This window comes from Porites lutea, chromosome 1 (genome assembly GCF_958299795.1).
Source record: "Porites lutea chromosome 1, jaPorLute2.1, whole genome shotgun sequence".
In the NCBI taxonomy this organism is placed as follows: Eukaryota; Metazoa; Cnidaria; class Anthozoa; order Scleractinia; family Poritidae; genus Porites; species Porites lutea.
The window spans coordinates 38,238,150-38,260,668 of NC_133201.1; the positions used below are offsets into that span (position 1 = coordinate 38,238,150).

General features: G+C 40.8%; 3 protein-coding genes, 1 long non-coding RNA gene and 1 other non-coding gene across 6 annotated transcripts; 3 read left to right on the forward strand and 2 right to left on the reverse strand.

The window, feature by feature from the left end:
* Positions 1-3,520: 3,520 nt before the first annotated feature.
* On the reverse strand, positions 3,521-9,220 carry LOC140929403 (uncharacterized). Its single transcript, XM_073379206.1, has one exon. It carries the CDS (start codon positions 9,023-9,025, stop codon positions 3,521-3,523), a length of 5,505 nt encoding a protein of 1,834 aa, XP_073235307.1. The 5' UTR covers positions 9,026-9,220.
* Positions 9,221-12,842: 3,622 nt separating this feature from the next.
* On the forward strand, positions 12,843-15,354 carry LOC140938305 (uncharacterized). Of its 2 annotated transcripts, XM_073387804.1 has the most exons (5): positions 12,843-12,957; positions 13,026-13,130; positions 13,200-13,636; positions 13,740-13,988; positions 14,148-15,354. In XM_073387804.1, exons 4-5 carry the CDS (start codon positions 13,795-13,797, stop codon positions 14,746-14,748), a joined length of 795 nt encoding a protein of 264 aa, XP_073243905.1. In that variant the 5' UTR covers positions 12,843-12,957; positions 13,026-13,130; positions 13,200-13,636; positions 13,740-13,794; the 3' UTR covers positions 14,749-15,354. The 2 variants fall into 2 exon arrangements, with proteins under 2 accessions (XP_073243905.1, XP_073243911.1); XM_073387810.1 differs by lacking the exon at positions 13,026-13,130 and having other exon boundaries at positions 12,849-12,957.
* Positions 15,162-15,255, reverse strand: LOC140924396 (U6 spliceosomal RNA). Its single transcript, XR_012164272.1, has one exon. It is a non-coding gene; the product is annotated as a U6 spliceosomal RNA (small nuclear RNA).
* A 394-nt stretch (positions 15,355-15,748) lies between the features above and the next one.
* On the forward strand, positions 15,749-18,309 carry LOC140929430 (uncharacterized). The gene is made up of 3 exons (XM_073379235.1): positions 15,749-15,820; positions 17,449-17,625; positions 17,921-18,309. Exons 1-3 carry the CDS (start codon positions 15,796-15,798, stop codon positions 18,307-18,309), a joined length of 591 nt encoding a protein of 196 aa, XP_073235336.1. The 5' UTR covers positions 15,749-15,795.
* A 1,237-nt stretch (positions 18,310-19,546) lies between these two features.
* LOC140949822 (uncharacterized) lies at positions 19,547-20,874 on the forward strand. The gene is made up of 4 exons (XR_012167123.1): positions 19,547-19,689; positions 19,901-20,107; positions 20,313-20,440; positions 20,728-20,874. It is a non-coding gene; the product is annotated as an uncharacterized lncRNA (long non-coding RNA).
* The last annotated feature ends 1,645 nt before the right edge of the window (positions 20,875-22,519 follow it).

Here is a 22,519-nt window from a genome sequence, read left to right on the forward strand (position 1 = left end):
TTTCGTGACACAATACCAGCCCTTAGTTTCTATTATAAAAGAAGCTTTAATGAAAAGTGGAATCTCATACAAAACCAACTTTTTAAAGAGCCACCTATTATTTCCTTGAGAAAGGAAAATGATGGCAAAGGACATGCTTGTTTAATAGAGCCAAAATATTAAAGGTATAGACGACCTCGTCCCCAGGGCGCTTTTCCCTGACTTTGGAGGTCCAAAGCCAGGGAAAAGTGCCCTAGGGACGAGGTTGAGGTATAGATGGGAAGCCAGTCACCCCTTTCAGGTTTTCACTAAAAATAATTTAAGTATCCAAAAGGCCGAGTGGGCGTTTTCCCCTATGTCCATTAATTAATTACCTCTTACTGTGCCCTTTAGTCAACAGGGAAACCGAGTTGGCGTTTACAATAAAAGCTTTGGTGATTTTATCTGTACTATATTGGCAAACGGAGGTGCAATCAAATAATGCATTTTTACAAGTTTTACTCTTTCGTTAGGGATCAGAGTCTTGAATCTGGGTGAAATACATAACCTGAATATTAATATTTAACAAGCGCTTTACTTAATAACTGGGGAGTTTACCGACAACCGATAAAGATCGAAAGTTTTAACCGAATACCGACAAACTAACTGAATTTTAACCGACAACGGACAAGTGGACCCTCCCATTCAGACCCTGCTCAAAACAATGCTTATGTAAAATTTTGGGTGACAAACGAAGAGCATCATGGTACGTTATGGTATTTTCTGTAGTGGTCAATTGACCATGATGTCAAAGGCTACTATTTTCACATGCGAAGATATAAAGTTTTCGCGTGAAAGCTCACGTGGTATTTCGTTGTGTTTGTATAATAAATCGAATCTATTTCAATACATTTGGAGATGGCTTAACGTTCGTATAGGCTTATAATCGGATGTATTTTTTTTGTTAACAGGTAGGTGAGCTTATAACTGTGGGGGCTTACAAGAGGGAACACTAAATAAATGACAGCCCCCCCCCCCCCCCCCTCTTTTTTTAAAAAAATAAATAATATAAAATTAAGAAATAGCACAGAGTTTCAAATTTATGGCTCGTCCATTTCGGTCTTATATCATACGGTTAGCCTCAAAACGACTATATTTACAAAACTGCACTTAGTCGTAGACTTCTGTGTTTTCACCAGCCAGGTGATGTAGTATATGCACAAACAATGGAGTCTTTTTTTATGAAGGTTCTTAAATCTTTACGGAGCTACGATTTCTTAAAACAAATTGAACAAGAAGTTTGAGGAATTACCTCAGCAGAGCATGACAAATGAGATTGTCCCGATCTGCTAGCTTCTGCCGGTAAAATAAAATCCTGCAACCATTGCAGCAGGAAAAGGTCCTTTTCGGCATCTCGAACGTTAAAAATAGCTGAAACATATCTCCATTCAACAATGACTAAAGAAACGTTCTAAACAGCCGCAAGGAGAGGACGGGCAAACTTTTGAAGTAAATGAAACTTGCGAAAATTATGATTGTGCTGTGCATGTTTACACGCATGTGCATGTTTTGTGCATTTTTTGTTACTAACCTTAATTCTCGTTTGTTAAACTATTTTAAAAAAAAAAAAAATGAGTTGTAGCTGTATTCAAAAACATTGAATTGGCACCAGGTAAACCATTTTTAAAGTCCACAACCCCACAACTCCCCCTAACAACACTTCAAAAGAGGTAGATTGGCCCCCACACTTTGAAAACTGCTCCGCGGGTCCTGACTTATAGGCGCCAGTCAAGAGACTATAAAGGGGACAGAGAGGCCATCCCCCATATACACCCTATTCCATAGGTAATTCGTCTCGAGTTATTTTTAGAACCGCAGAACCCAAGGGGGATTGGACAACAGCCAATCACATAGCGCGAATGTATTCCGCGTGGACGACCCACGCTAGAGCCACGCGTTCTCCACGAATTGACGCGGAACAAAATGGGGGAAGACGCGGAGAGCGATTTTGCTATTCCTTTTGTCGACGAAAACGACTACAGGGAGATTTCTGCGAAAGCTGTGTCAGCGAAACCGAAATTAAAAAAGAATCGCCCTTCCTCTCTTGTATAGAGCTAACAGTAGAGCAGGGAAATCCTTAACACAGTGAATATTCTCTCAGGATCATTTATAATTTACAGTTTGAAGAGAGCAATTTCTGGTTTGATGTTTATTTTTTTTCAGTCTTTATAACGATTATTCCTGCCCACTTACTTTGTCAATTGTAGGCGAACCCTCCTAAAGCTGAATTTCAAGGGACCATATTCAAGCTCAGAAAGAGAAATAAAATTTCGTCGTTGCTTATTTACGTCCTCCATAAAACGCGAAATTAGGCATTTTCACTTCGTAGTCGTGCAAAAACGGGAAAGAAATGAACAAAAAAGTGTGTTGCACGTGCGAAGTTGTTGTTTTGCTAATTAAACCTATTGTTTTTTTGACGTTCTAGTTGTCGTCCGCGTCGTTGGATCTTAAACTCCCTAAATTGTACAAACGACCGGTTTCAATAGACTGGCGAAATTTCTCATTTTATTAAAGCACTGAGGTTACAACAACTTCAAGTTAAACTGATTTCACGGGTTGTCAAAGAGTCCAGCGATTCCTTTTTCCCAGGTGAGCGCCGACTCATTTCGCTTCAATATTCAGGAATGCTCTCGATCTTTTTACGCTTTCATTGCCTCTCGCCCGACATGTTTTGCACGGCGTTTGGTCATGCGAAACCTCCACGAAACATCCACGCCTCGCGTGAGGTAACTTCATCCCGATTCTAAAAATAACTCGAGACGAATTACCTATGGAATAGGGTGTATATGGGGGATGGCCTCTCTGTCCCCTTTATAGTCTCTTGGCGCCAGTGTATGCGGTATATTGACCGACCATTCCTGCCTCGTGTTTGCAAACTGAAACGATACAAGCATACACAAGGCACGCAGGTCCACACAGAACACGCTTATGCCTGCATCTCATCGTTTTGAACTAAAAGTAGAATTCTTGTTCTTATGAGCTTGTTCATCCCGTTTGTACATCAATCAATCAATCAATCAACAACTTTATTTAAGTGTCTAGTCTTCTAGCTTGCCGTCAGGCCTACTAATCGGGGACACTACTTAAATAACTTATTAATAAGAAATATATATACATAATACTATAAGCCAATAAGATTTAACTATTCTAAAAACTACTTAAAAGATTTAGTAAACACAACTGATCATGTTTAATAGTCGAAATCGAAAAATGCTTACTGACAAAAAATATTCCCGCGTCTCGGGTTACTTGATGGTGCAATAAAGATCACGTGACTACAATATTACGCAGACATCAATAAATTAACATAAATTATATAAAAAATGTTCACAACACTCCCCAGGGTTGCATCACGACTTCGTGATAAAACGCCTTGACTCAACAGTATAAATCTTGAATGTCCACTATTCAATAAATGTCAAAAGAGCTTCGTCGTCTACAAAGTTCACTGTTTGAAAAGACATAATTTCGAATTCATCTCATGTACAGTTCAGTTCAATATTCACTCAGAAACTTCAACAGGAATTAAGTCCTGTATCACTCTACGTAACACTTGTGGCTTTCGATCCCCTTTGCCAGCAACCTTGACCTTTGCTGATCGAATCTGACCATCTCTACCCGGTAACAGTTCTTGAACCTTTGCCAGTTTCCAAAATGTTCTTTTCGTCAGATCAGACTTCACGATCACAATGTCACCTACTGAGATTGGGCTCTCCTTGTTTTGCTTCTTACATCTTTCATTAGAGCGCTCTCGTAGACTCAAAAGATACTCGTGCTGCCATCTCTTGGTGAACTGACGCAGTAATCGTTGGTGATGCTTAGCTCTCTTTGTCAAGGTCTGATTAACACTAACAACTTCGAAATGCTGGTTACTTGGTGCACTAGTAATTCGTCTACCAGTAATTAGATGAGATGGCGTAAGTGGAGTGGAAACTGACTCTTCATCATCATAGACATATGTTAACGGTCGTGCATTTACGATTGCTTCGATCTCCACCATTGTGGTTTGTAGCTCATCATAGTTTAACGTAGAGCGTCCCACTGTTTTCTTCAATGGTTGCTTCACAACTTTAACCATCCGTTCCCAAAAACCCCCCCACCAAGGAGCTCGCTCAACGATAAAGTTCCATGTGATGCGATTGTCAGTTAAGTATCGCGTAACCTCGTCTGATTGTATGATCTTCCTTATATCTTTGGATGCGGATCTGAAGGTTTTGGCATTGTCAGACAGAAGGGTGACTGGTAATCCCCGGCGACTAACGAACCTACGAAAGGCCAACAGAAATGAATCAACGCTCAGAGAAGGCGTCAGTTCCAAATGAATCGCTCTCGTGGACGCGCAAGTGAATAAACAAATGTACACCTTGTCGGAGCCCGTTTCTTTTGAAGACCTTCCATCACGTATGTACAAAGGACCTATGAAGTCTAATCCTGTGTGGGAAAACGGCGGGTCTAGAGACACTCGTTCCAGTGGTAAATCTGGAGTCGGTGGTGGTCTGTATGGAGCTCCTTCTACTCTTCTACAGATGGTACATTTTCTTACAATTTTCTTCACAACTTCTCGACCTCTTGGTACCCAGAATCGTCCTCGAATAGTGGTTAAGGTGTCCTTGATACCACTGTGTTTAATCTTGGAGTGCACATCCTGGATGATGAGACTAGTTAGTGGGTGTTTAGACGGAAGTAAGATTGGATTCTTGCTTTCTTCAGAGAGCGGTGCATTGTTTACTCTCCCCTTGCATCTGATGATTTGTTGGTTGTCAAGGAACAAGTTGAATTGCGTGACATAGACGGGTGGAAATGTTCCCCTTTTGCTTTGAAGAAATTCGAGTTCTTTGGCAAATGAGGCTTTCTGTACAGTCTTGATCCACAGCATTTCAGCTTGATTTAACTCTTGAGCATTAAGTTCCCTTTTTGACGAATGTTCTGGCAACTTGTGAGTTTCACGGTTTGATACACTGTTCTTCGCATTACCTATGAACCGTAATAGGTAGGCTGTCACGCGGAATAATCGTGTTACACTGCAGTATCGTTCAATGTCAATGACTTGACTGAGATTGATTGAATGGTCTTCTGACTCTGTCGTGACCAGAGAGTGCGTGACACTCACAGGGCTTTTTAGAACTTCTTGAAGGGCTTCTTCGTCATCAGACAAAGCACTTGTTTGGGGCGACTCAGGCCAATGTTCTCTCACTAACTTCAGAAACTTGGGCCCATTCCACCATGTCTGGTTTTGTGCTAATTGCTCTCCTCCACATCCTCGTGATGGTAGATCAGCGGGGTTCAACTCCCCGGGACAGAAATTCCAGTTGGCTTCGTTAGTTAGTTCTCGTATCCTGCTGACCCGGTGTTGTATGTAAGGTTTCCATGCTTTGGCATTTTTTATCCAACACAGCGTGGTGAATGAATCGGTCCACAAAAATGTTCCTTCGATTGGAAGAACGGATTGTAACGTTTGCTGCGTTGAGTGAACTAGTTGGGCTAGCAATGCAGCTCCTAGCAGTTCCAACCTGGGAATTGACTGACGTTTACTCGGCGCTACTCTCGTCTTGGATGTCATGATGTTGACTTGGATTTCACCATTGCTGAATGCGGTTCTCAGGTACACAACAGCTGCATAGGCTCTTTTCGACGCATCTGAAAAGCCATGGATCTGATAGGAGCATACTGCTGACTGCGCTGGTGAGTAATTGGCATAACATCGGGGAACTCGAATGTTCTTCAGAGCATTCAGGTCATTAATGAACGTTTTCCACTTCGCTAAAGCTTCTCCTTCCAAGTTTTCATCCCAATTGACCCTCTCAACACATAAATCTTGAAAAAGGACTTTCATGCTTATTGTAAATGGAGTTAACAGTCCAATCGGATCAAAGATTTTGGCTGACAGTTTCAAAACACATCGTTTGGTAGCTGGAAGGGCTTCTGCGTACTCAATCAACTCAGAGAGGTCATAGCGAAATTCATCTCGAATGACATCCCAGTAAATCCCGAGAATCTTCACCAATTGCTCTGTTTCCAGTTTATCATCTTTGGCACTCGATGACTCTTCTTTCTTGAGATTTTGTGTACTTTCACTTTCTTTGGGAGGGGATTCCCAAACTGACGGTCCTCTTCTTTCTTCATCCTGCTTGATTTTTTCGCGGAAGGACTGACAGTTAGAATTCCACTTACGCAGTGAGAATCCTCCATCTTTCATGATTTCCTGTGCTTTGTCGTACAAGTTCACAGTTTCATTCTCGCGAAACACTCCTCCTGCCAGATCATCAACATAGAAGCTGGAACTTAACAAAGATGTTACTTCTGGTTCCTTTTCTTTGTACTTGGACAGATGGAGTTTTATGGTACTTGCCAGGATAGCTGGACTTGGAGTTAAGCCAAACACAAGCCTTCGAAACTGGTATTGCCTGATTTGCGGACGATCTTTTTCAATGTCATCGAACCATAGAAACCTCAGCATACTTCTGTCTTCTGGGTTGATCTGTATCTGATGGAAGGCCTTTTCGATGTCAGCTACTACAGCAATTGGATACCCTCGAAACTTAACCACAATATCAAATAGGTGTGGCACTAAGTTCGGTCCTTTCTCTAAACACTCGTTAATTGAAGCAGTTGACTTGTCAGATTTGGCTGAACCATCAAATACAACTCTCAATTTTGTAGTTTCCCGGTTCGACCGAATTACGCCATGATGAGGTAAGAAATGCATTGGAGCTTGGTCGTAGTTGTGTTCTGGTACGGCTTCGATTATCCCGGATTTGACTTGATCCTTGATCACATTGTCATAATCTTTCAATAGTTCCTTGTTTTTCTTCAGTCGCGAGTGAAGCTGTCTCAATCTTGTAACACACAATTCGTACTCGTTTGAAGCAGGAACAAGGCCTTCCTTCCAAGGCAGACCAACTTCGTATCTTCCTTCATTCTCATTGAAATGAATACTCTCCAGGAACTCTCCACTATCTGACTGTGACACGGGTGGCTTCTCTCGTACTCCTAATGACTCAATGTCCCAGAATTTTTGCAAGGCATTACATAACTCATCGTTCTCACTATGACTGATGTCAAGTGGGCTCAAGTTCATCAATTCCGGCCTCTCTATGATGAGATTTGTAGTTGCAAACTTCTCTCTTGATTCTTCAGCACCTGTGGGACCAGACAAGACCCATCCGAACATGCTGCTAACTGCTACGGGACCACTGCAGCCACGAATGACATCCCCAGACACAATATCGAAATAATAATCAGATCCAATTAGCACATCTATGTCCTGTTGACCTGTTTCAGCAACGCTCATGTCAGCAAGCTCGAGACCTTGCAGATGTACGTGATTGTCGATGTTAACTTTAGCTGACACCGCCGAGCAAATCTTCGGGAAACATAGTGCAGATATCTTGATTTCTCCTTGAGATCCTTGCAACCGCAAGTTCACAACATCACATTGTTGCTTCGTATATCTTTCGTCTCCAAAGGTGTTAAGATGCAATGTTTCTGACTTGACAGGGGTCAGATTAAGCCTCGATTTCAATCTGGTTGTGATGTAGGTGCGTTGACTTCCGGTATCCAAAAGTATTCTAACTGGTGCGGCTTTAGAACTGACAACATTGACAGCCATGGCTTTCGCTGTTTGTAAGAGCACAGTTCCCTTTGCCTTGTTGCTCACTGTTGTTGTTGTCGTTGTCTCTTCGGCTGAAACTTCTTTCGGTTTCGGTTTCCCTTGTTCAAGCATTGAACAAATCGACTGATGATGCCGCTGCTGGCAGTGTCGGCATTTTTTTGGATTCGTGCAGTCTTTCGCACAGTGATCAAAACGCAAACAATTGAAGCATCGTTTATCCCTTTCCAAAATACTTCTTCGTTGAGCGGTATCTTTTACCACACCACATGATGCAGAGTAATGCTCGTTTTGACAATAGGCACATTTGATTTTGAAGTTCCCACTTTGCTGAGAGACGAGTGAATTCGCGGTTGGCGTTTGATTTCGAAACTTTGAATCACGGCCGGGTGGTTGAACTTTCCCGCCTTCGCTTGTTTTCGCCATGGTCATCTCGCTTGCTTCCCGCGCTTCGACTTCAACCTTTATCACGTTTAGCAACTCCTCCATTTTCCATACAGAATCCTTAGAGTTCCTGGCTATCTGCAATCGAATCTCAGATGGCAACTTTGACATAATAACAGGAATTAAAAGACTTCCGTATTGATCTGAAGTTACGCCGAGCGATGCCAAACCGCGGGAATGAACACAAATTTGATCGTAGACGTATCGAAGACTGGCTGGGCGATCATTAGAACACGGCGAAACCTTGAGGAGCTGATCCATATGTGCGCTGATAATTTGTTGGGGACGCCCGAAACGTTCTTGTAATAATTTGACTGCTGCGTTGTAGTTCGCTTCGGTTAAGGTAAGACCCTGAATAGCTCGAGCGGCGGCCCCTTCAAGGACAGAATTGAGGTAGTTGAACTTATCGATGTTGGAAATCCCTTCGTTACGATGAACCGCCGATTGAAATGAATCCCAGAAGGTATTCCACTTGGTCACATCTCCTCTAAACTTCGGCAGGTACAACTTCGGTAATCTTGCACGGACTGCATTTTGATTCACTGGCTGTGATGTCGTTTGAGGAGATCCCACGTGTTGCTGGGTTGGCATGTTCACCTTGCTCGCATTCTCGATTTTGCATTTTAGACGTATAATTGAGGCAGTAAATTCTTCTGACTCTTCGATTTCTTTATCAATCGTTGTAACTTCGCATAAAGATAATATCTCTTGGTCCATTTCGCTAAGCGACTCTTGTTTTCCATCCAAGAGTTGTCTCATAACATTGAGCCGTTCGTAATCCTTGTCTTCGCTTTGCAACATTTCGGTGAATTCTTGATCCAGTTTCGATACATATCGTCGGTGTCCTTCACGTATAACTCGCAGTCGTTCCAAATTCGATGTATTCGCTTGCATACTCGATGTACTTGATATCTCGTGTGTTTTTGACTTCGGTTTACCCTTTTTGGGAGGCATTGCGATCGAAAATCTGCCCCACGTTGGGCGCCATTTAGTAAACACAACTGATCATGTTTAATAGTCGAAATCGAAAAATGCTTACTGACAAAAAATATTCCCGCGTCTCGGGTTACTTGATGGTGCAATAAAGATCACGTGACTACAATATTACGCAGACATCAATAAATTAACATAAATTATATAAAAAATGTTCACAACAAAAGATACACGATATTCGATATGCTTCGAAAATACACCTATGTAATGAATAAGAAAAAAACTATATATACAATTTCATAATATATCAACTCTACCAGTTATGATATTTCCTGTTTATGAATCATGAGTCACACAGGTGGCACCCTTTGCATGCGTTATCACTAACCAATTTGTTCAGATCTTTTCTCCTTATATTTGCTTTAAACCTGCTTAGGGAGGTCTCGTTTCTGTCCTTCATACTCAATTTTGACCATAAAAATGGCCCAAAAAATCTGAGGGAATGCTTTCCATATTTAACAGTTTTTACCCTTTGAATGTGAAAGTCCGAGTTCCTCAAGTTGTAATTCGAAGACGATGACGAGAAGAGTTCTAGTATGTTGTAAGGCAGTAATCTATTCCTTATTTTGAACATAAAGATAGCGATATCTTGTAATCTCATGTTATATAGACTAGTCATTCCAGCGTGTGTAAGAAGTTCACCATAAGGAGAGACTCGATCTTTGAAGACTGTACGTAGTCCTCTCTCATCAATTCTCTCTAGCTTGTTTCTGTCGCTTGCTCGACAAAAGTGCCACACCAAGCTACAGTATGTGAGATGGGGTAAAACTGCAGTTTTATATATCCGTAGTTTGGCGTTCATCGGGATCAGATTCTTTAGCCTTTGAAGAACACCAATCATTTTACTGGTTTTTATGCAGACCTCTGATATATACTGCGAGAAATTCAAGTCCTTATCAATAATTATGCCTAGCAGTTTGAATGCGTCGGTAAAGTTGATTCTGCCATCATCAATCACTAGCTCCATTTGTTGTGTGTCCCTTGCTATAGCCATTGCTTGGTATTTGCTATAATTGCCTTGCAGAAAATTTGTCTTATACCACCTCGATGTCTCTTGCCCATCTTCCTTAATTCTATCTATAGCAGAGTGCAGATTCAAATTGGAGCAGTAGATCTGATGGTCATCGGCATAGGCAGACAACTGAGATTTAACGCCAGTGTAGAATAAATCGTTTTGATACACGTTCCACAACAGCGGTCCCAGGGATGACCCTTGCGGGCAGCCTCGTTTGACAGCTTTCCAATCACTTGTGTAGTTGCCAACTCTTGTTCTGTTTTCCCGATCATCAAAATAAGATCGCATTTATCCCAAAGCGGGGTCAGACAGCCCATAGGCTTTTAACTTTGCCAGTGACAAATTTGGATGTAATGAGTCAAAAGCTTTGCTCATGTCCGTGGATAATATCACTGATGCATGCCCTTTGTCTGCTGCATGCTTCCAATCTTCATTAAGGCGTATCAAGGTCGTTTCGCAGCTGAAGTGTTTGCGGTAAGCTGACAAAAAGGTATCGAAAATTGGCTCAAACTTTTCACTTAGTTGTTTGCATATTAGCTGCTCAAAGATTTTATCAACCGCAGTTAGCACGGTTACTGGTCTGTAATTAACTTTATCTAAGGGGTCTTCCTTCTTATACATCGGGATCCACTCTCCTCTTTTCCAGGCGCTGGGCCAACGATTTTCCTCAATAGCCTCATTAAATATAGTAGTCAGTGGTGTTGCTAGCAGTTCTGCTGTCATTTTAAGTACTCTTGGAGGTAACATATCATATCCTGTTGCTTTATGGGGATTAATTTCTCTCAGTGCTGCGAGGACCTCATTCCTATCCAGTCTTCTGAAACTGAATGTATTTGGATCGTGTCTGGCGTTTATGCTCGCGACACTATGATGTTGATAACATAGAGCCTCTGTTAGAGTCCCTACGTCAGCCACCAATGTGATCAGCTATCGAACAAAAGTAGTTGGTAAATTCTTGTGCCACAAGCCTCTGGTCCTGGTGTGTAACACCTTCGATATTAAGAGAGATTAAACTTTTGTCCTCTTTTGGTTTGGTCCTGAGGAACGGAGTAAAGGTGTTATAGAATTTTCTTGAGTTATTATTCATGTCCTCGCATATGGCATTCCAATAATTCTTGATCGCCTTTCTTCTTAATCGTGTGGCATTATTGCGCCATTTCTTCATTAACTCCATGTTTTCTTTGGTTTTGCTTTGACTGAATTTCTAGGCACATGTAAATTACAAAGAGTTTATTTCTTTAAATATAAAAGTAATCTGTTAGGCCATCTTTCCCATAAATGATCTGTCCAGAAAAGCCTGAAAATCATCGCTGACCATGAACAAAAGCAAATGTTTAAAAGTTGTTATCAACAAAGAAAAAAAAATTTGGAACGCTTCACGAATTTGCGTGTCATCCTTGCGCCTAAAAATTGCTTATCTTCGGTGCTTACGTTATCCAATCAAATCGCTTGCAGTTCCAAATTTGTTCCAAATTCGTTCCAAATTGGACTTCCATATTTGGAAAATCGATTGCGTGCTGTTTACAGCCTTCCGCCATGTTGGATTTTTGTAGCTTGTGAGTTTGAAATAGAACGAGAAAGTCACGTAGTTATACTGTATTTTTCTTGCTGATCTTTTAGTCCTGTTTAGATCACCTGTTTTCCTAGCCAGATCCGAGTTTAGTTAGTTCATTCGCTGATATTTTCCCCGGGGAATTCGGAGGCTTCAGACCTGCCAACCTCTGATAAAGAAAAATCTGGAGACCCATGAAAAAAAATCTGGAGATTCTATAAAAAATAGTGAGATTCTATTTTTTTCCCGATCAAGATTAAACAAACCCCTTTTCCATCGAGGAAAGTCATTAACAGTTTATTTAAATGTTCTATTTGGGTTCCCTGGGACTACTGGGAAACTCAACATGGGAGACGCCTTAAGGAGACGCCTAGGAGATTAACCTAGGAGACGCCTGGGAATTAGACCTCGTTCCCAGGGCCTACTCCCCTTTCAAAATGGCGGACAGACACGAAGAAAAACAATTAAGTTTATTAAACACAAGCGAAAATCACAGCTGGTTACAAAAAAGTAAGAACAGTGTTCTTCTTTATTAGTTTTTCACTTTATGGCACAAGCATTCCTCGTTAATTTCCCATTTTTATTCTGATTCAACGACTTAAATCATTTCAGAATGATTTTCCCAAAACCCGTGAGATTGAGGAGCCTTGTCGTGAGACCGTGAGAAATGACAAAAAATCGTGAGACTCACGGCAGAACCGTGAGAGTTGGCAGGTCTGAGGCTTTCTAGACCGTGTTCATGAATAATTTATCGTTCTGCCCCATTGCTCGTGGTATCGACATTGTATCGAAGGTTGAGAAATAACACATTTAAAGGTATGTTTTTGAGCTTTTTACCTGTATTACAGAAGCAATAAACATTAGTTTAAGTAGTGAAAATCGATTCAAGGAAATCGTTGCAGTTATAGTTTCTATATTGAAGAATTTTCTTGCTTCACCCACATAAATAATTCATTCAGTTATTCTGCTCTGTTGATTTACAGGATTTATAGAGGTCATCATAAAGTCATTTTTCCAAGACGTTTTTCGTGCTGTAACGCCAATTTTAGTAGGAATATTTTATATGTTTTGCATGCCGGTCAGTACAGTCAAAGACAGCTCTGCAAAATATTTGTCTGAAAAGTATATGTGATTCTTTGTGCGTTTTGGGTGACCTCTGCTGAAGTGTTGTACTTGTTTGTTCTTGTGTGGGTGCAATAGTAAAAACAAATTCAGATGATGAAGGATTTGATGAGGCCCTTGCCTTTAACGATCCAATAATCGCTCCACCGCAGTTTATCATCGACCAGCCAGCCCGTCAATCTACCACAACACCCCGACAACACGGTAGGCATTTATTGTGTCCCTTTACAAGCAAAAATACCAGGCAGTAAACTTACTACTTATTTTTCCAGATTCTACTACTTTAAGTGCATCCTTCGCCTCTAACACGCCTTCTACAACACCCTTGTCTGCTTCTCGTGTTTCCATGGGGCTGAACACACCATCCAGACAAAGTGGTAAGTGCTTGTTGTAGCAGCAAATTTGTAATTGTGTTGATTGTATATTTTAGTTTTCCTGTACCCTAGGCTTGTTCATGGAAGCCCCGTCGACTTCATCTGCTTCCCCGTCTCAACCAGGATCTTCCTGTGATGCCGCTGATGAGATCTCGCATGAATCTCGAGTAAGTACCTACCATACATAATAATAACTGATTAGCCCTTTGAAATTTACTGAAATAAATTTCCTTTTTTACTCTTTTCTTCACACAGGAATGCGTTGGTCCAGACAATATAGAAGGTTTCGGTGAGGTCCATGACTTGGCAAACTATCTTGTCTGTCTTCGTGATCAAGAAAGGCCCCTGGACAACGGCCAAACAGACACAATTTTAAAACTGTGGGCTGCTTTGTCAGACTATGACAAGAGACCTACCATATTTTCTCCACGCTTCTCAAGTACGTCACCTCGAGGGAGGTTTAAAGCCTCTAAGTCAACTGTTGCTCCTGGAGTTGAAGCTACCCGCCGGTAATCATTATAGAATTACCAATTTGTTGTATTGTTAGGAAGACGTATTACCTCAACAATTGCTGTATTACTACGGAAGATTAATGGTTTCATTTTGCTTCAGGTGCTTCCTTGGTCAAAACGCTGGCCCTGTCCAGCGACCTGATTGCAACAGATATATGCAGGCTATCATCGACAAACTTTGTGCTGCCTATCCAGGAAACGTGGTCCAGAATGGGAATAGGGTGTTGCGGTGGACATTGATCTTGAGAGCCTACCAAAACATCAAAACCCTGGTAGTGCAGTGTTCAAAGGTGATGAGCGATACGGCGATCCAGCTGGTTGACATCAATCAGTCTACATTAACACAGTGGTACGTTAACTTAAACAATACGAATAAATATTTCAGTTCTTAGCTCGGCCGCTTATCTGCGCACACATTAAACTCCCACATTAAATCCCATCAGCTACGTATTCTTTAATCTATATTCACCAAATACACATTAAAATCCACTTTTCTTTGGTTGAAAAGGTTTAACAAAAAATCCAAGGAGACCGAGCGACAAGTTTTGGAACAAGGGATCACTCTCCCAACCCTGTCTATGACAGCACCAGCTCCGTTGCCTGCCGCCATGGCCCGCCCACAAGAACTTCTCACTGGTACAAGTGAAGAGCACCAGTTCCATCTTCCTACAAATGCTGCTGGCGCTGCAAAAACAGCACGCAGACCACGAACTATCCTGCCCAATCAACCCACGACAGTGTTGCCATCCTTCTCCCTTTCGGCAACGCCCTTTCCTCCTGGTGCAGTGCTATTCTCGCCACAATCAACAACTACACATGTTCCCCAACCCCAAGGTATACCAGCAGCCGAACCACAGGTACCGTCATCCACCATGTCCTACAGAAGAAAGCGGCTGCAAAAAGAGCTTGAAGGCAACGTTCAAAGAAAAAGATACAACAGGAAGGATGGCACTACCTGCAAGCAGTGTGGGAAAGAACGGCTGGCTGATAACCATAGACAGTACTATGGAAACTGGTGGTGTAGAGAAAAATCGGACAAAATCTTTGAAGAATGGGTGGAAAACTTGAAAGAACAGGGGAAGGGAAAAAGACGGAAAACAAATGAATAGAAAACATTTCTATACTGAAATTAATTTATTTGCTGGTAGCGTTGAATTAGCCTCCTTATTATAGGAGTCTGAGTGAATTACTTCATTGTGACTGGCTGAGAGCAGAAAAATTATCATTAAGTTTTAATTTGCTCTGCAGAGGAAATAAAGAGAAGTAATCGTATAAAAGCTCAAGCAATTAATTAACGATTTACAGTGTTTGCTTATGTATAAGCTGCTTCACCAAGTAAACTATGTGTATATGATATTGCAGTTATTAAAAATTGTTATTTGTGCCATTTGCGCGCAAACTTCCTGCAAAGAGAACATCTACACGTATTTTAGTGGGGAAAAGCCGTCAATTAACAGGGAAAACCCAACATATCATTTGTGCACGTCGTGCGCATGTTCGCAGGTGGAATTTGGAGTTCTCAAACAGAGGAGAACACCAAATTTTTTTTGCGCAGGGGCCATGCTAATCTTCTCTGTATCGTTCCAATTTTAGTATATGTGCTACCGAAGTAACACGTCTATAGTCTTGTTTCCGTGACCTTTATATTACTGGAAGAACCTAATAACGCACCCATGTGGTAAGCTAATCTTAACGTCAATAACCAATCAGTGACCTTCTTTATTACTTAACAGTCATGCGCGGAAGCATTGCTACTCTGATAAGCAAGCCAGAAATGGGAAAAGTCGTTTTTTGTTGGCTTTTTTCCACGTTTTGTTGGTGGAAAAACTGTTATAAATGAAGTCATTGTAGTCCACAAATTAGTGCCATTTATGATAAATTTTAGGGGATTTTTGATTAAACAGGCACAGCTAGGCTGCTGTCACGCTATAGTTTTGTCGAATCGTCAGAACGGTTGAGCTGAAGTTGTTGGAAAAAAAAATCGTGTTAAGCATCCCCCAAACATTCCCCAAACGGATCTCCAACCAGTGCGCCTTTTCCCGCCTTTTTTCGTTAAAATCTGTGAGTAGACTGGTATCTAATGCTGAGCGACCTTGCTGAAGTATTTGCTGAAATGCTTTCCAAAGTGGCGGCCATGTGACGAAGGAAATAAGACCATGTTTCGGGGAATTTCCTATGTAGGTACGTGCAAAACTATCTGCTTTTACCTGTTATTTTTATTGAGACCAGAAAAATACAACTTTTTCTAAATTCAGAAAGTATTCGACGCAAGGAACGTGACTTGGTCGAACCTGACAACTCCCTTCTCAGTGCCTTCCTACCGCAATGACACGACCTCGCAGCTCGAGCGCTCAAAATCCTGCTCAAAATAGTCTGGCCTCTCGCGCTTCAGTCAGTAAAGAGGTTGATTGATCACCTCAAATGAAAAAAAATATATATGTCAACAGTGCACTCAATATCATTGTCTCTCTTCATCTCTCGGCTCCCGCAGCTGAAGAGGCTAAGTTAAAAACGGTTCCAGGGCGCTATTTTTGCGCTACGTATTTCCCATTGCTCGAGGCAGTCATTTCCAAAAGTTAACCAATGAGCGTCAAGCTCATCCAAATGTTGACCAATCACATCAATGGAAATTTCCAAAAGTTCCAAATGTTTCCAAATCTCATCGCGTGAGGCGATTGGAAAAGAAGTTAATTGAAAGTAACACGCGCTTGCTGAGAAATGAAAAATATATATATTATTTCCCAGGTGTCATTGATGATGATATTTATAGGTATTATTTTTTTGATCTGTGAGTGCAGGAATGGACTGCTCAAAGCGAATTCATTCGCTTGTTTACATTTCATCGCGGTACACGACTTGCGTAGGTTGTACATTGTTTAAGTCTTTACTGTGGCGAGTTATTAGGGGAATGAAATCCCCATCTCCCCTTACATAAACTTTTTCCACAACAGATAACATATTTTCCAGAATACATGTATTTTATCAAAGTAGGATATTTTTTAACCTTTATTCACTGCATATTTTTCAAGTCAGGATTAGTCATATCCACCACGTAGTTTTATGTGGGAGTTTATTTAATTTACAGTACACTCCTAACATGATTTTTACGTCAAAGAATAGTATAAAGAAAGTCTCCTCAGTTATTTTCTTCAATAGATTTCCCCAAATTAGGAGAAACATCAAAGAAAGCAAGTTACAGTAGCGCACTGAACATTACGCTTAACTGAATTGTTCTAATCAGCCACACGCGAGCATTTGCATAAGGAAGAAAGAAAAGAAAAGTATACATAATTCCCAAAAAGAATACCAAAAATTAATATGTCGCTCACCATTTCAACTCGGAGAGAAGAAATCATCCTTGTAATACAGGTCTAAAGCTCGCCGAATCCCACTCCATTAGTTTGCTTGGTTGTTGTTTATGTGGCTTTCTGTCGTGTACATCGATCCCTTGTAATATACATGTATTAATTGTATTGTCTGTAATTAACAGACCGGTTCATTGCGGTTCACCTGTATATTAAAGTTAAGTTTAATTTCCATAATCTAAACTGTCATGAGTGTCTTCTGATATCTGCTTTTATGCTGTGCTGCAGAGTTTGAAAGCATGTTTTGCCCATTTGACTTGAGCTGGTAGAGCAGAGCTGTGCTTTGGTTATTCAGAAAAGCACTCTTTGAACCAAAAAAACGGCAGCGAAACATTTAACCATTGAGAAACGTAACTGTAAATCAAATATAGTTGATCTTGTCACTTAATTGCTGTCCATTAAGTCCCTTGAAAGTAATAAAGTCAATTTTTTTTCTTTTTTTAGGCAAATCTGTAAAACCAACAGTTCCCACCGACACGCAACTGAGAATCCCAGAGGACACAAACAGTGTTTCCGATGAACTGTTGTTGTCTGCAGCTAATGCCATAGATAGCTCATCTATTCTTCCAAAAACTGCTCCAAAACCTCAAACAGGAGAGAAACAAGTTGGTGCATCTAAAGGTAAATATTCTAAAACTGCTCTCTTTAAAAGAGTTATTTACAACATAATTCTGAAAGTTCTCCCTCTCTTTCTCCCTAATAATTTATATTAATCATGTAATGAAAAGTTATTTATGAAGTACTGATGCATATAAATATGGTCAAATATGATAATAATACCTAGTAATAATGATAATGATAATAAATAATAACTAATGATAACAGTAATAATAATAATAATAAAAACAATGGTAATAAAAATAAATGATAATAACAATAATAATAATAATTATAAGAAAATCAATTTCATGCACAGATTACCCGTTTCCTGAGGGATGGAAAAAGAGTCTACCCAAAGAAGATCACATTTGGGTTTCCAAGGCACTTTTTAAACAGTCTAGCATGAAAGACAAAGTAGAGCTTGACATGTCAAAGGTAAACAAGCTTTGGTGGTATCCACCCCAGCCGTTGTTAAGGGTGCATCAGCGTCCCTACTATGGATGCCAAGAAAACTATGGCAAGTGTTGTTGCAATGTCCACATGATGATTGTGTCAAGCACCCTCTTACCAGTGCAGGCCTGTACCCTCATGTTAGACAGGTGCTTGACCTGGATGGCTTCTACTCCATGGCAACCAAGTATCTTGAGTGTGAGAAGTGCAAGAGGAAAGTTATTAGCTGGAGTCAGGGTATCCTTGATCAGTTAGATGTGGTCACAGGAAGCAGTTTCCTATCATCATCACCTACAACTATGCCTGTGACATGAAGGTAGTGGGATTGCTAAGACAACGTGGTTTTGGAAATAGCTCGACTCAGTTGCAGAAGAAACTGACGGAACAGCATAAAGAACAGTGGCTACAACGTACTGCCCATTATTTGACAGATTGTCAAACATTTGTAGAGGCTAGCAAACGACAACTGGTCCTGGCCCCAGATCTTGATGAGCCACCATCTCTTCCTACCCTTCCAAAAGCAGGCTGGCTTCTTACAGTTTACGGCAGGGATGTGCTGTCACGGCTTGAGGAAGTGAAGGCTTATATCGCGTCAACATTTGGAAGTGTACTGAAGATTGATTCCACAAAGAAGGTAAAATATTATAAGCAGATAAATTACCAAGCCTTTATATCAATAGTAATCTTTTGTTTGGAAACACCGACATATCACGAATATTACATATCAAGTATCCCGGATAGTACCCCCTCCCCTCTGCCCAGCTCAAAAAATATTCCTCTTGTTACTCAAGCAATTGTTATAATAATTACTGTATCAGTTATCTTTTTCAACTTTTTACTAGGTTGCTAAAAAGCTTGCTGGTGCTGCTGCTGGAACAGCTGCTTGGGTCGCCAACATTGGAAATGAATTTGGCCAAGTTCTTAACAGCGTCTTAACAGCAAGTGAGGGAAGGGGGCTCCGCCCTATGGCAACTGGGATCATCCGTCGCTATGAGGTGGCTGGCGTTCCCCCACCAGTACTTCTATACACAGATCGTGACTGCTGCGGTGAGAAAAAGGTCAGTTCTCTCTTCACAACCTGGCGGGAACTCAATGTGCGCCTTGATGCATGGCACTTTATGCGCCATTTTGCCGCAGGGTGCACTACAGATTCACACTCATTCTATGGTACCTTTATGGCTCGACTGTCTCAGTGCATTTTTGAGTGGAGTGGTGAGGATCTCAACCTTCTGAAAAGAGCCAAGGCTGCCCAACTTGCCAAGTTTAGTGTCCAAAACCCATCGGATGAGGACATCATGCAACATATCACAAAAAAGGAGCTGTCCCTCCACGTCAGGCGTAAAACATGTGGGATACAAGTGACCACCATCCTCATTTCCAACTTGCTTGAGGCATTCTCTGGGCCATAAGGGAATGACACCCTAGGTGTGCCACTGCTTGACTGTGACCGCATATGGACCATATGGGAGTCACAGCAGAAGCACATTGCCTGCATTCAAGATCCAGAGGGTGTGCATCTGTACACTAAAACTGGCACCATAGTGAAGGGTGGTATAGATCTTCCGGTCTATCGCTGCTCCAGAGGCTCAACATCACTGGAGTCCTTTCACAACCATCTTGATTTCTTTATTCCTGGTTTGTTATTTGTTTATTTTTTCTATGACATTAGAGTTTATTACTTTTAAACATGCGTTTAATACTAATAATAAAAAATATACCTAAAATATAATAATCAGTATATTAATAAATCAGTCATAATAAATTATTTGTTGTTTTTATTAACAATATTAAAATTTGTTAATGTCATCATTAATACCTATATTATGCTTCTATTTCTTCAATTAAGGTACTAGTGCAAATGATCTGCACTTTCATGCCTTCTTGCTGGAAGGTGTGGCAAGATGGAACTGAGACAGAGAAGTGGCAGCAGTTACGGAAGCTAATTCAGCCCTCACATATGACTCTGCACTGACTTCTGCTGTGAATAAACTAAGTGAAAATGTGCTAGGTAAAAAGCTGTTTGAAAACTTCAGAGGACCAAATAAGTATACAGGTAATTGCAAAATATTCCATTTATTTTTTTACTGTGAGATTCCCAATAATATTCACATCCCAGGACAGGTTATTGGAATTTACAAGAGGAAGGGAGTGTTAAAGGTCAAAGTGTCTTATTTATATTAAAAATTATCACATATTCAAATTATTTAAGTTAATATAAAAGTTTATATCTACGTATTATATATGGTTTTTCCCCACAGGAGAGCTCATAGGTGTGGAGTACTTGTATGCTCAGACTGGTAAAGTGCTACAGAAAGCCAGCTCTGACGAGGACAATGAAACATGTCTGCAGGTTCCAGATGGGGATGATGAAGATGAAGGGTTTCAGGTTAGTAAATATTACATACCTCTTAAATACACTAAGGAATTTTACGCCACACCTTATTTAATCCATAAATCAGACATAAGCTCTGATAAAAGTGAAAATAGAAAATAAAAAAAATAATTAATACATGATACTTATCTACCTGCTCAGACTAGTTGTTTATTAAGAATTGCCTTAAATTCCTTACAGTGGAATCACCAAATTCAAAACCTGAGAAGCTAAATGATTGATCTATCCAATCACAATTAGGGGCTTTGAATTGACTAAAGTTTTATCCGGTTGGTCTACAGGATGTGACCACAGACTCTGAAGATCCTACTGTGGCCTACACTGGTGACCACCCTGTTCCTGAAACTGTTACAGAGCCAACAGGAGATTCTGGAGAGGACGATTCTGTAGGCCCAAGGAACAGCCCTGGCTATGACAGGGTAACTGCATTAGCCAACTTTCTTGTAAACTTGAGGGATTGCAATGGAGCTCTATCAAACCAAGAAGCTTCTCAGCTAGTGGCACTTTGGAAGAACCTGAGTGAGAATGACAGAAAACCCATTACCTTTAATCCGTGACACCAGCCACAACTCACGCAGGGGAGGTTTAAAGCTGCTAAGAAATCCACAGTAGTTCCTGGTGCAAGTAGCACAAAGAGATGTTTCTTGGGGCAGAACAGTGGACCAGCTTCATGGCCTGACTGCAACCGATACATGGAAGCAGTGATTATAAAGCTTACCCACATTTTCCCCTCACCAGTTTGAAGAGGTGGCAGCACGACATTGCGGTGGACACTGATTGGAAATACATACAAGAAAATCAGAGAAGCTGTACTTAATAATGCCTACGTAATGCAGCAGACTGGCATTCAACTTGCTGAAATAAACCAAAGGAGGTCAAAGGACGTTGATTCAGTGGTAAGTTACAATAACAAACCTTGAAGATGTTTATTCCCTTTTATTATACATCAGACTCACTATGAAAAATCTGATTGGTCGAAGGCATTCAATCAATTCACAATAGCTTGTGAACCTGACATGATAAATGCAATATCTGCTGCAGATATTGCATTTATCATGTCAAGTTCAACGTCTGCCTGGTTACCAAGCCCCTTGGAGTGTTCTCCTCAGAAACAGAATGGCTGAATGTCTTCTTTTGCCTATTGTTTAAAAAATGTATAATAAAATAATTATTGAATTCGGTTTTTGCAAGATATCATGAATTATCAAAACCTCGTGTCTGTATTATCTGCTTCACAGACCTCGGTTTTGATAATTCATGATATCATGCTCAACCTCATCCAATAATTCTTTAATATGAGCAATTTAAACTAAACATAATCTTATGAAAAAAAAAAAGATTCAATCAGAATTCATCAGCACACAATTGAAAATAAGTACTACATTTTTCAGTCTGGGAGTTTGTAATTGAGTTCTTGAGGTCAATATTCATGATTGCCTTTCAGGTACAACAAGCGTTCAAGAAAACAGGAGGAGGACGTCCTCAAACAAGGTATTAATCTACCTTCTCCAGTGGCATCCACTAATACTACATTGCCACAGCCGAGAGAGCGTCCAGAGTCTCTTAACACAGGTGAAAACCAAGAGAAACAGACGTTCAACACAGCAGGACAAGCATCTTTAAGAAAGGTAACCAAGCCTTCAGTATTACCCAAATTACCTCAGTTGCCTTCAGGAAATGGGATGGTCCTGAGCCCATCGAGGCCTGTAACCGCAACCCTTGTTGCAATTGCAATACCTGCAGAACCAATTCCTGCTAGCACCCAAAGTTACAGGAAGAGAAAAGCGTCCGCAGTGCCACTAAAAAAGTACAGGCCAAGAACTGGGGCCCCTCAATGTTCAAAATGTCAGAAGGATAGAACATCTGCCACAGGACACCATCAGTACTTTGGTAACTGGTTTTGCCCTCAAACTGCAACAGAAACCTACGAAGCTTGGAGAGCTCGCCCACAAACAGAAAAACAATATAAAAAGAAAAAATAAGCAATCAATAGTTATGTTCAAACTACCATTAGCCGATTTCTAAAGACACGGCTCACCATTCAATAGATTGTAATTAAAACCCTGCCAAGGT

Coding starts and splice junctions, on each gene's coding strand:
- LOC140929430 (XM_073379235.1), top strand. CDS start 15,796: ATGTTTCGGGGAATTTCCTATGTAG. Junction 15,821..17,448: donor TCGGGGAATTTCCTATGTAG/GTACGTGCAAAA, acceptor TTCTTTTTTTAG/GCAAATCTGTAAAACCAACA. Junction 17,626..17,920: donor ACAAGTTGGTGCATCTAAAG/GTAAATATTCTA, acceptor TTTCATGCACAG/ATTACCCGTTTCCTGAGGGA.
- LOC140938305 (XM_073387804.1), top strand. CDS start 13,795: ATGCAGGCTATCATCGACAAACTTTGTGCTGCCTATCCAGGAAACGTG. Junction 13,989..14,147: donor CAGTCTACATTAACACAGTG/GTACGTTAACTT, acceptor TTGGTTGAAAAG/GTTTAACAAAAAATCCAAGG.
- LOC140929403 (XM_073379206.1), bottom strand. CDS start 9,025: ATGCCTCCCAAAAAGGGTAAACCGAAGTCAAAAACACACGAGATATCA.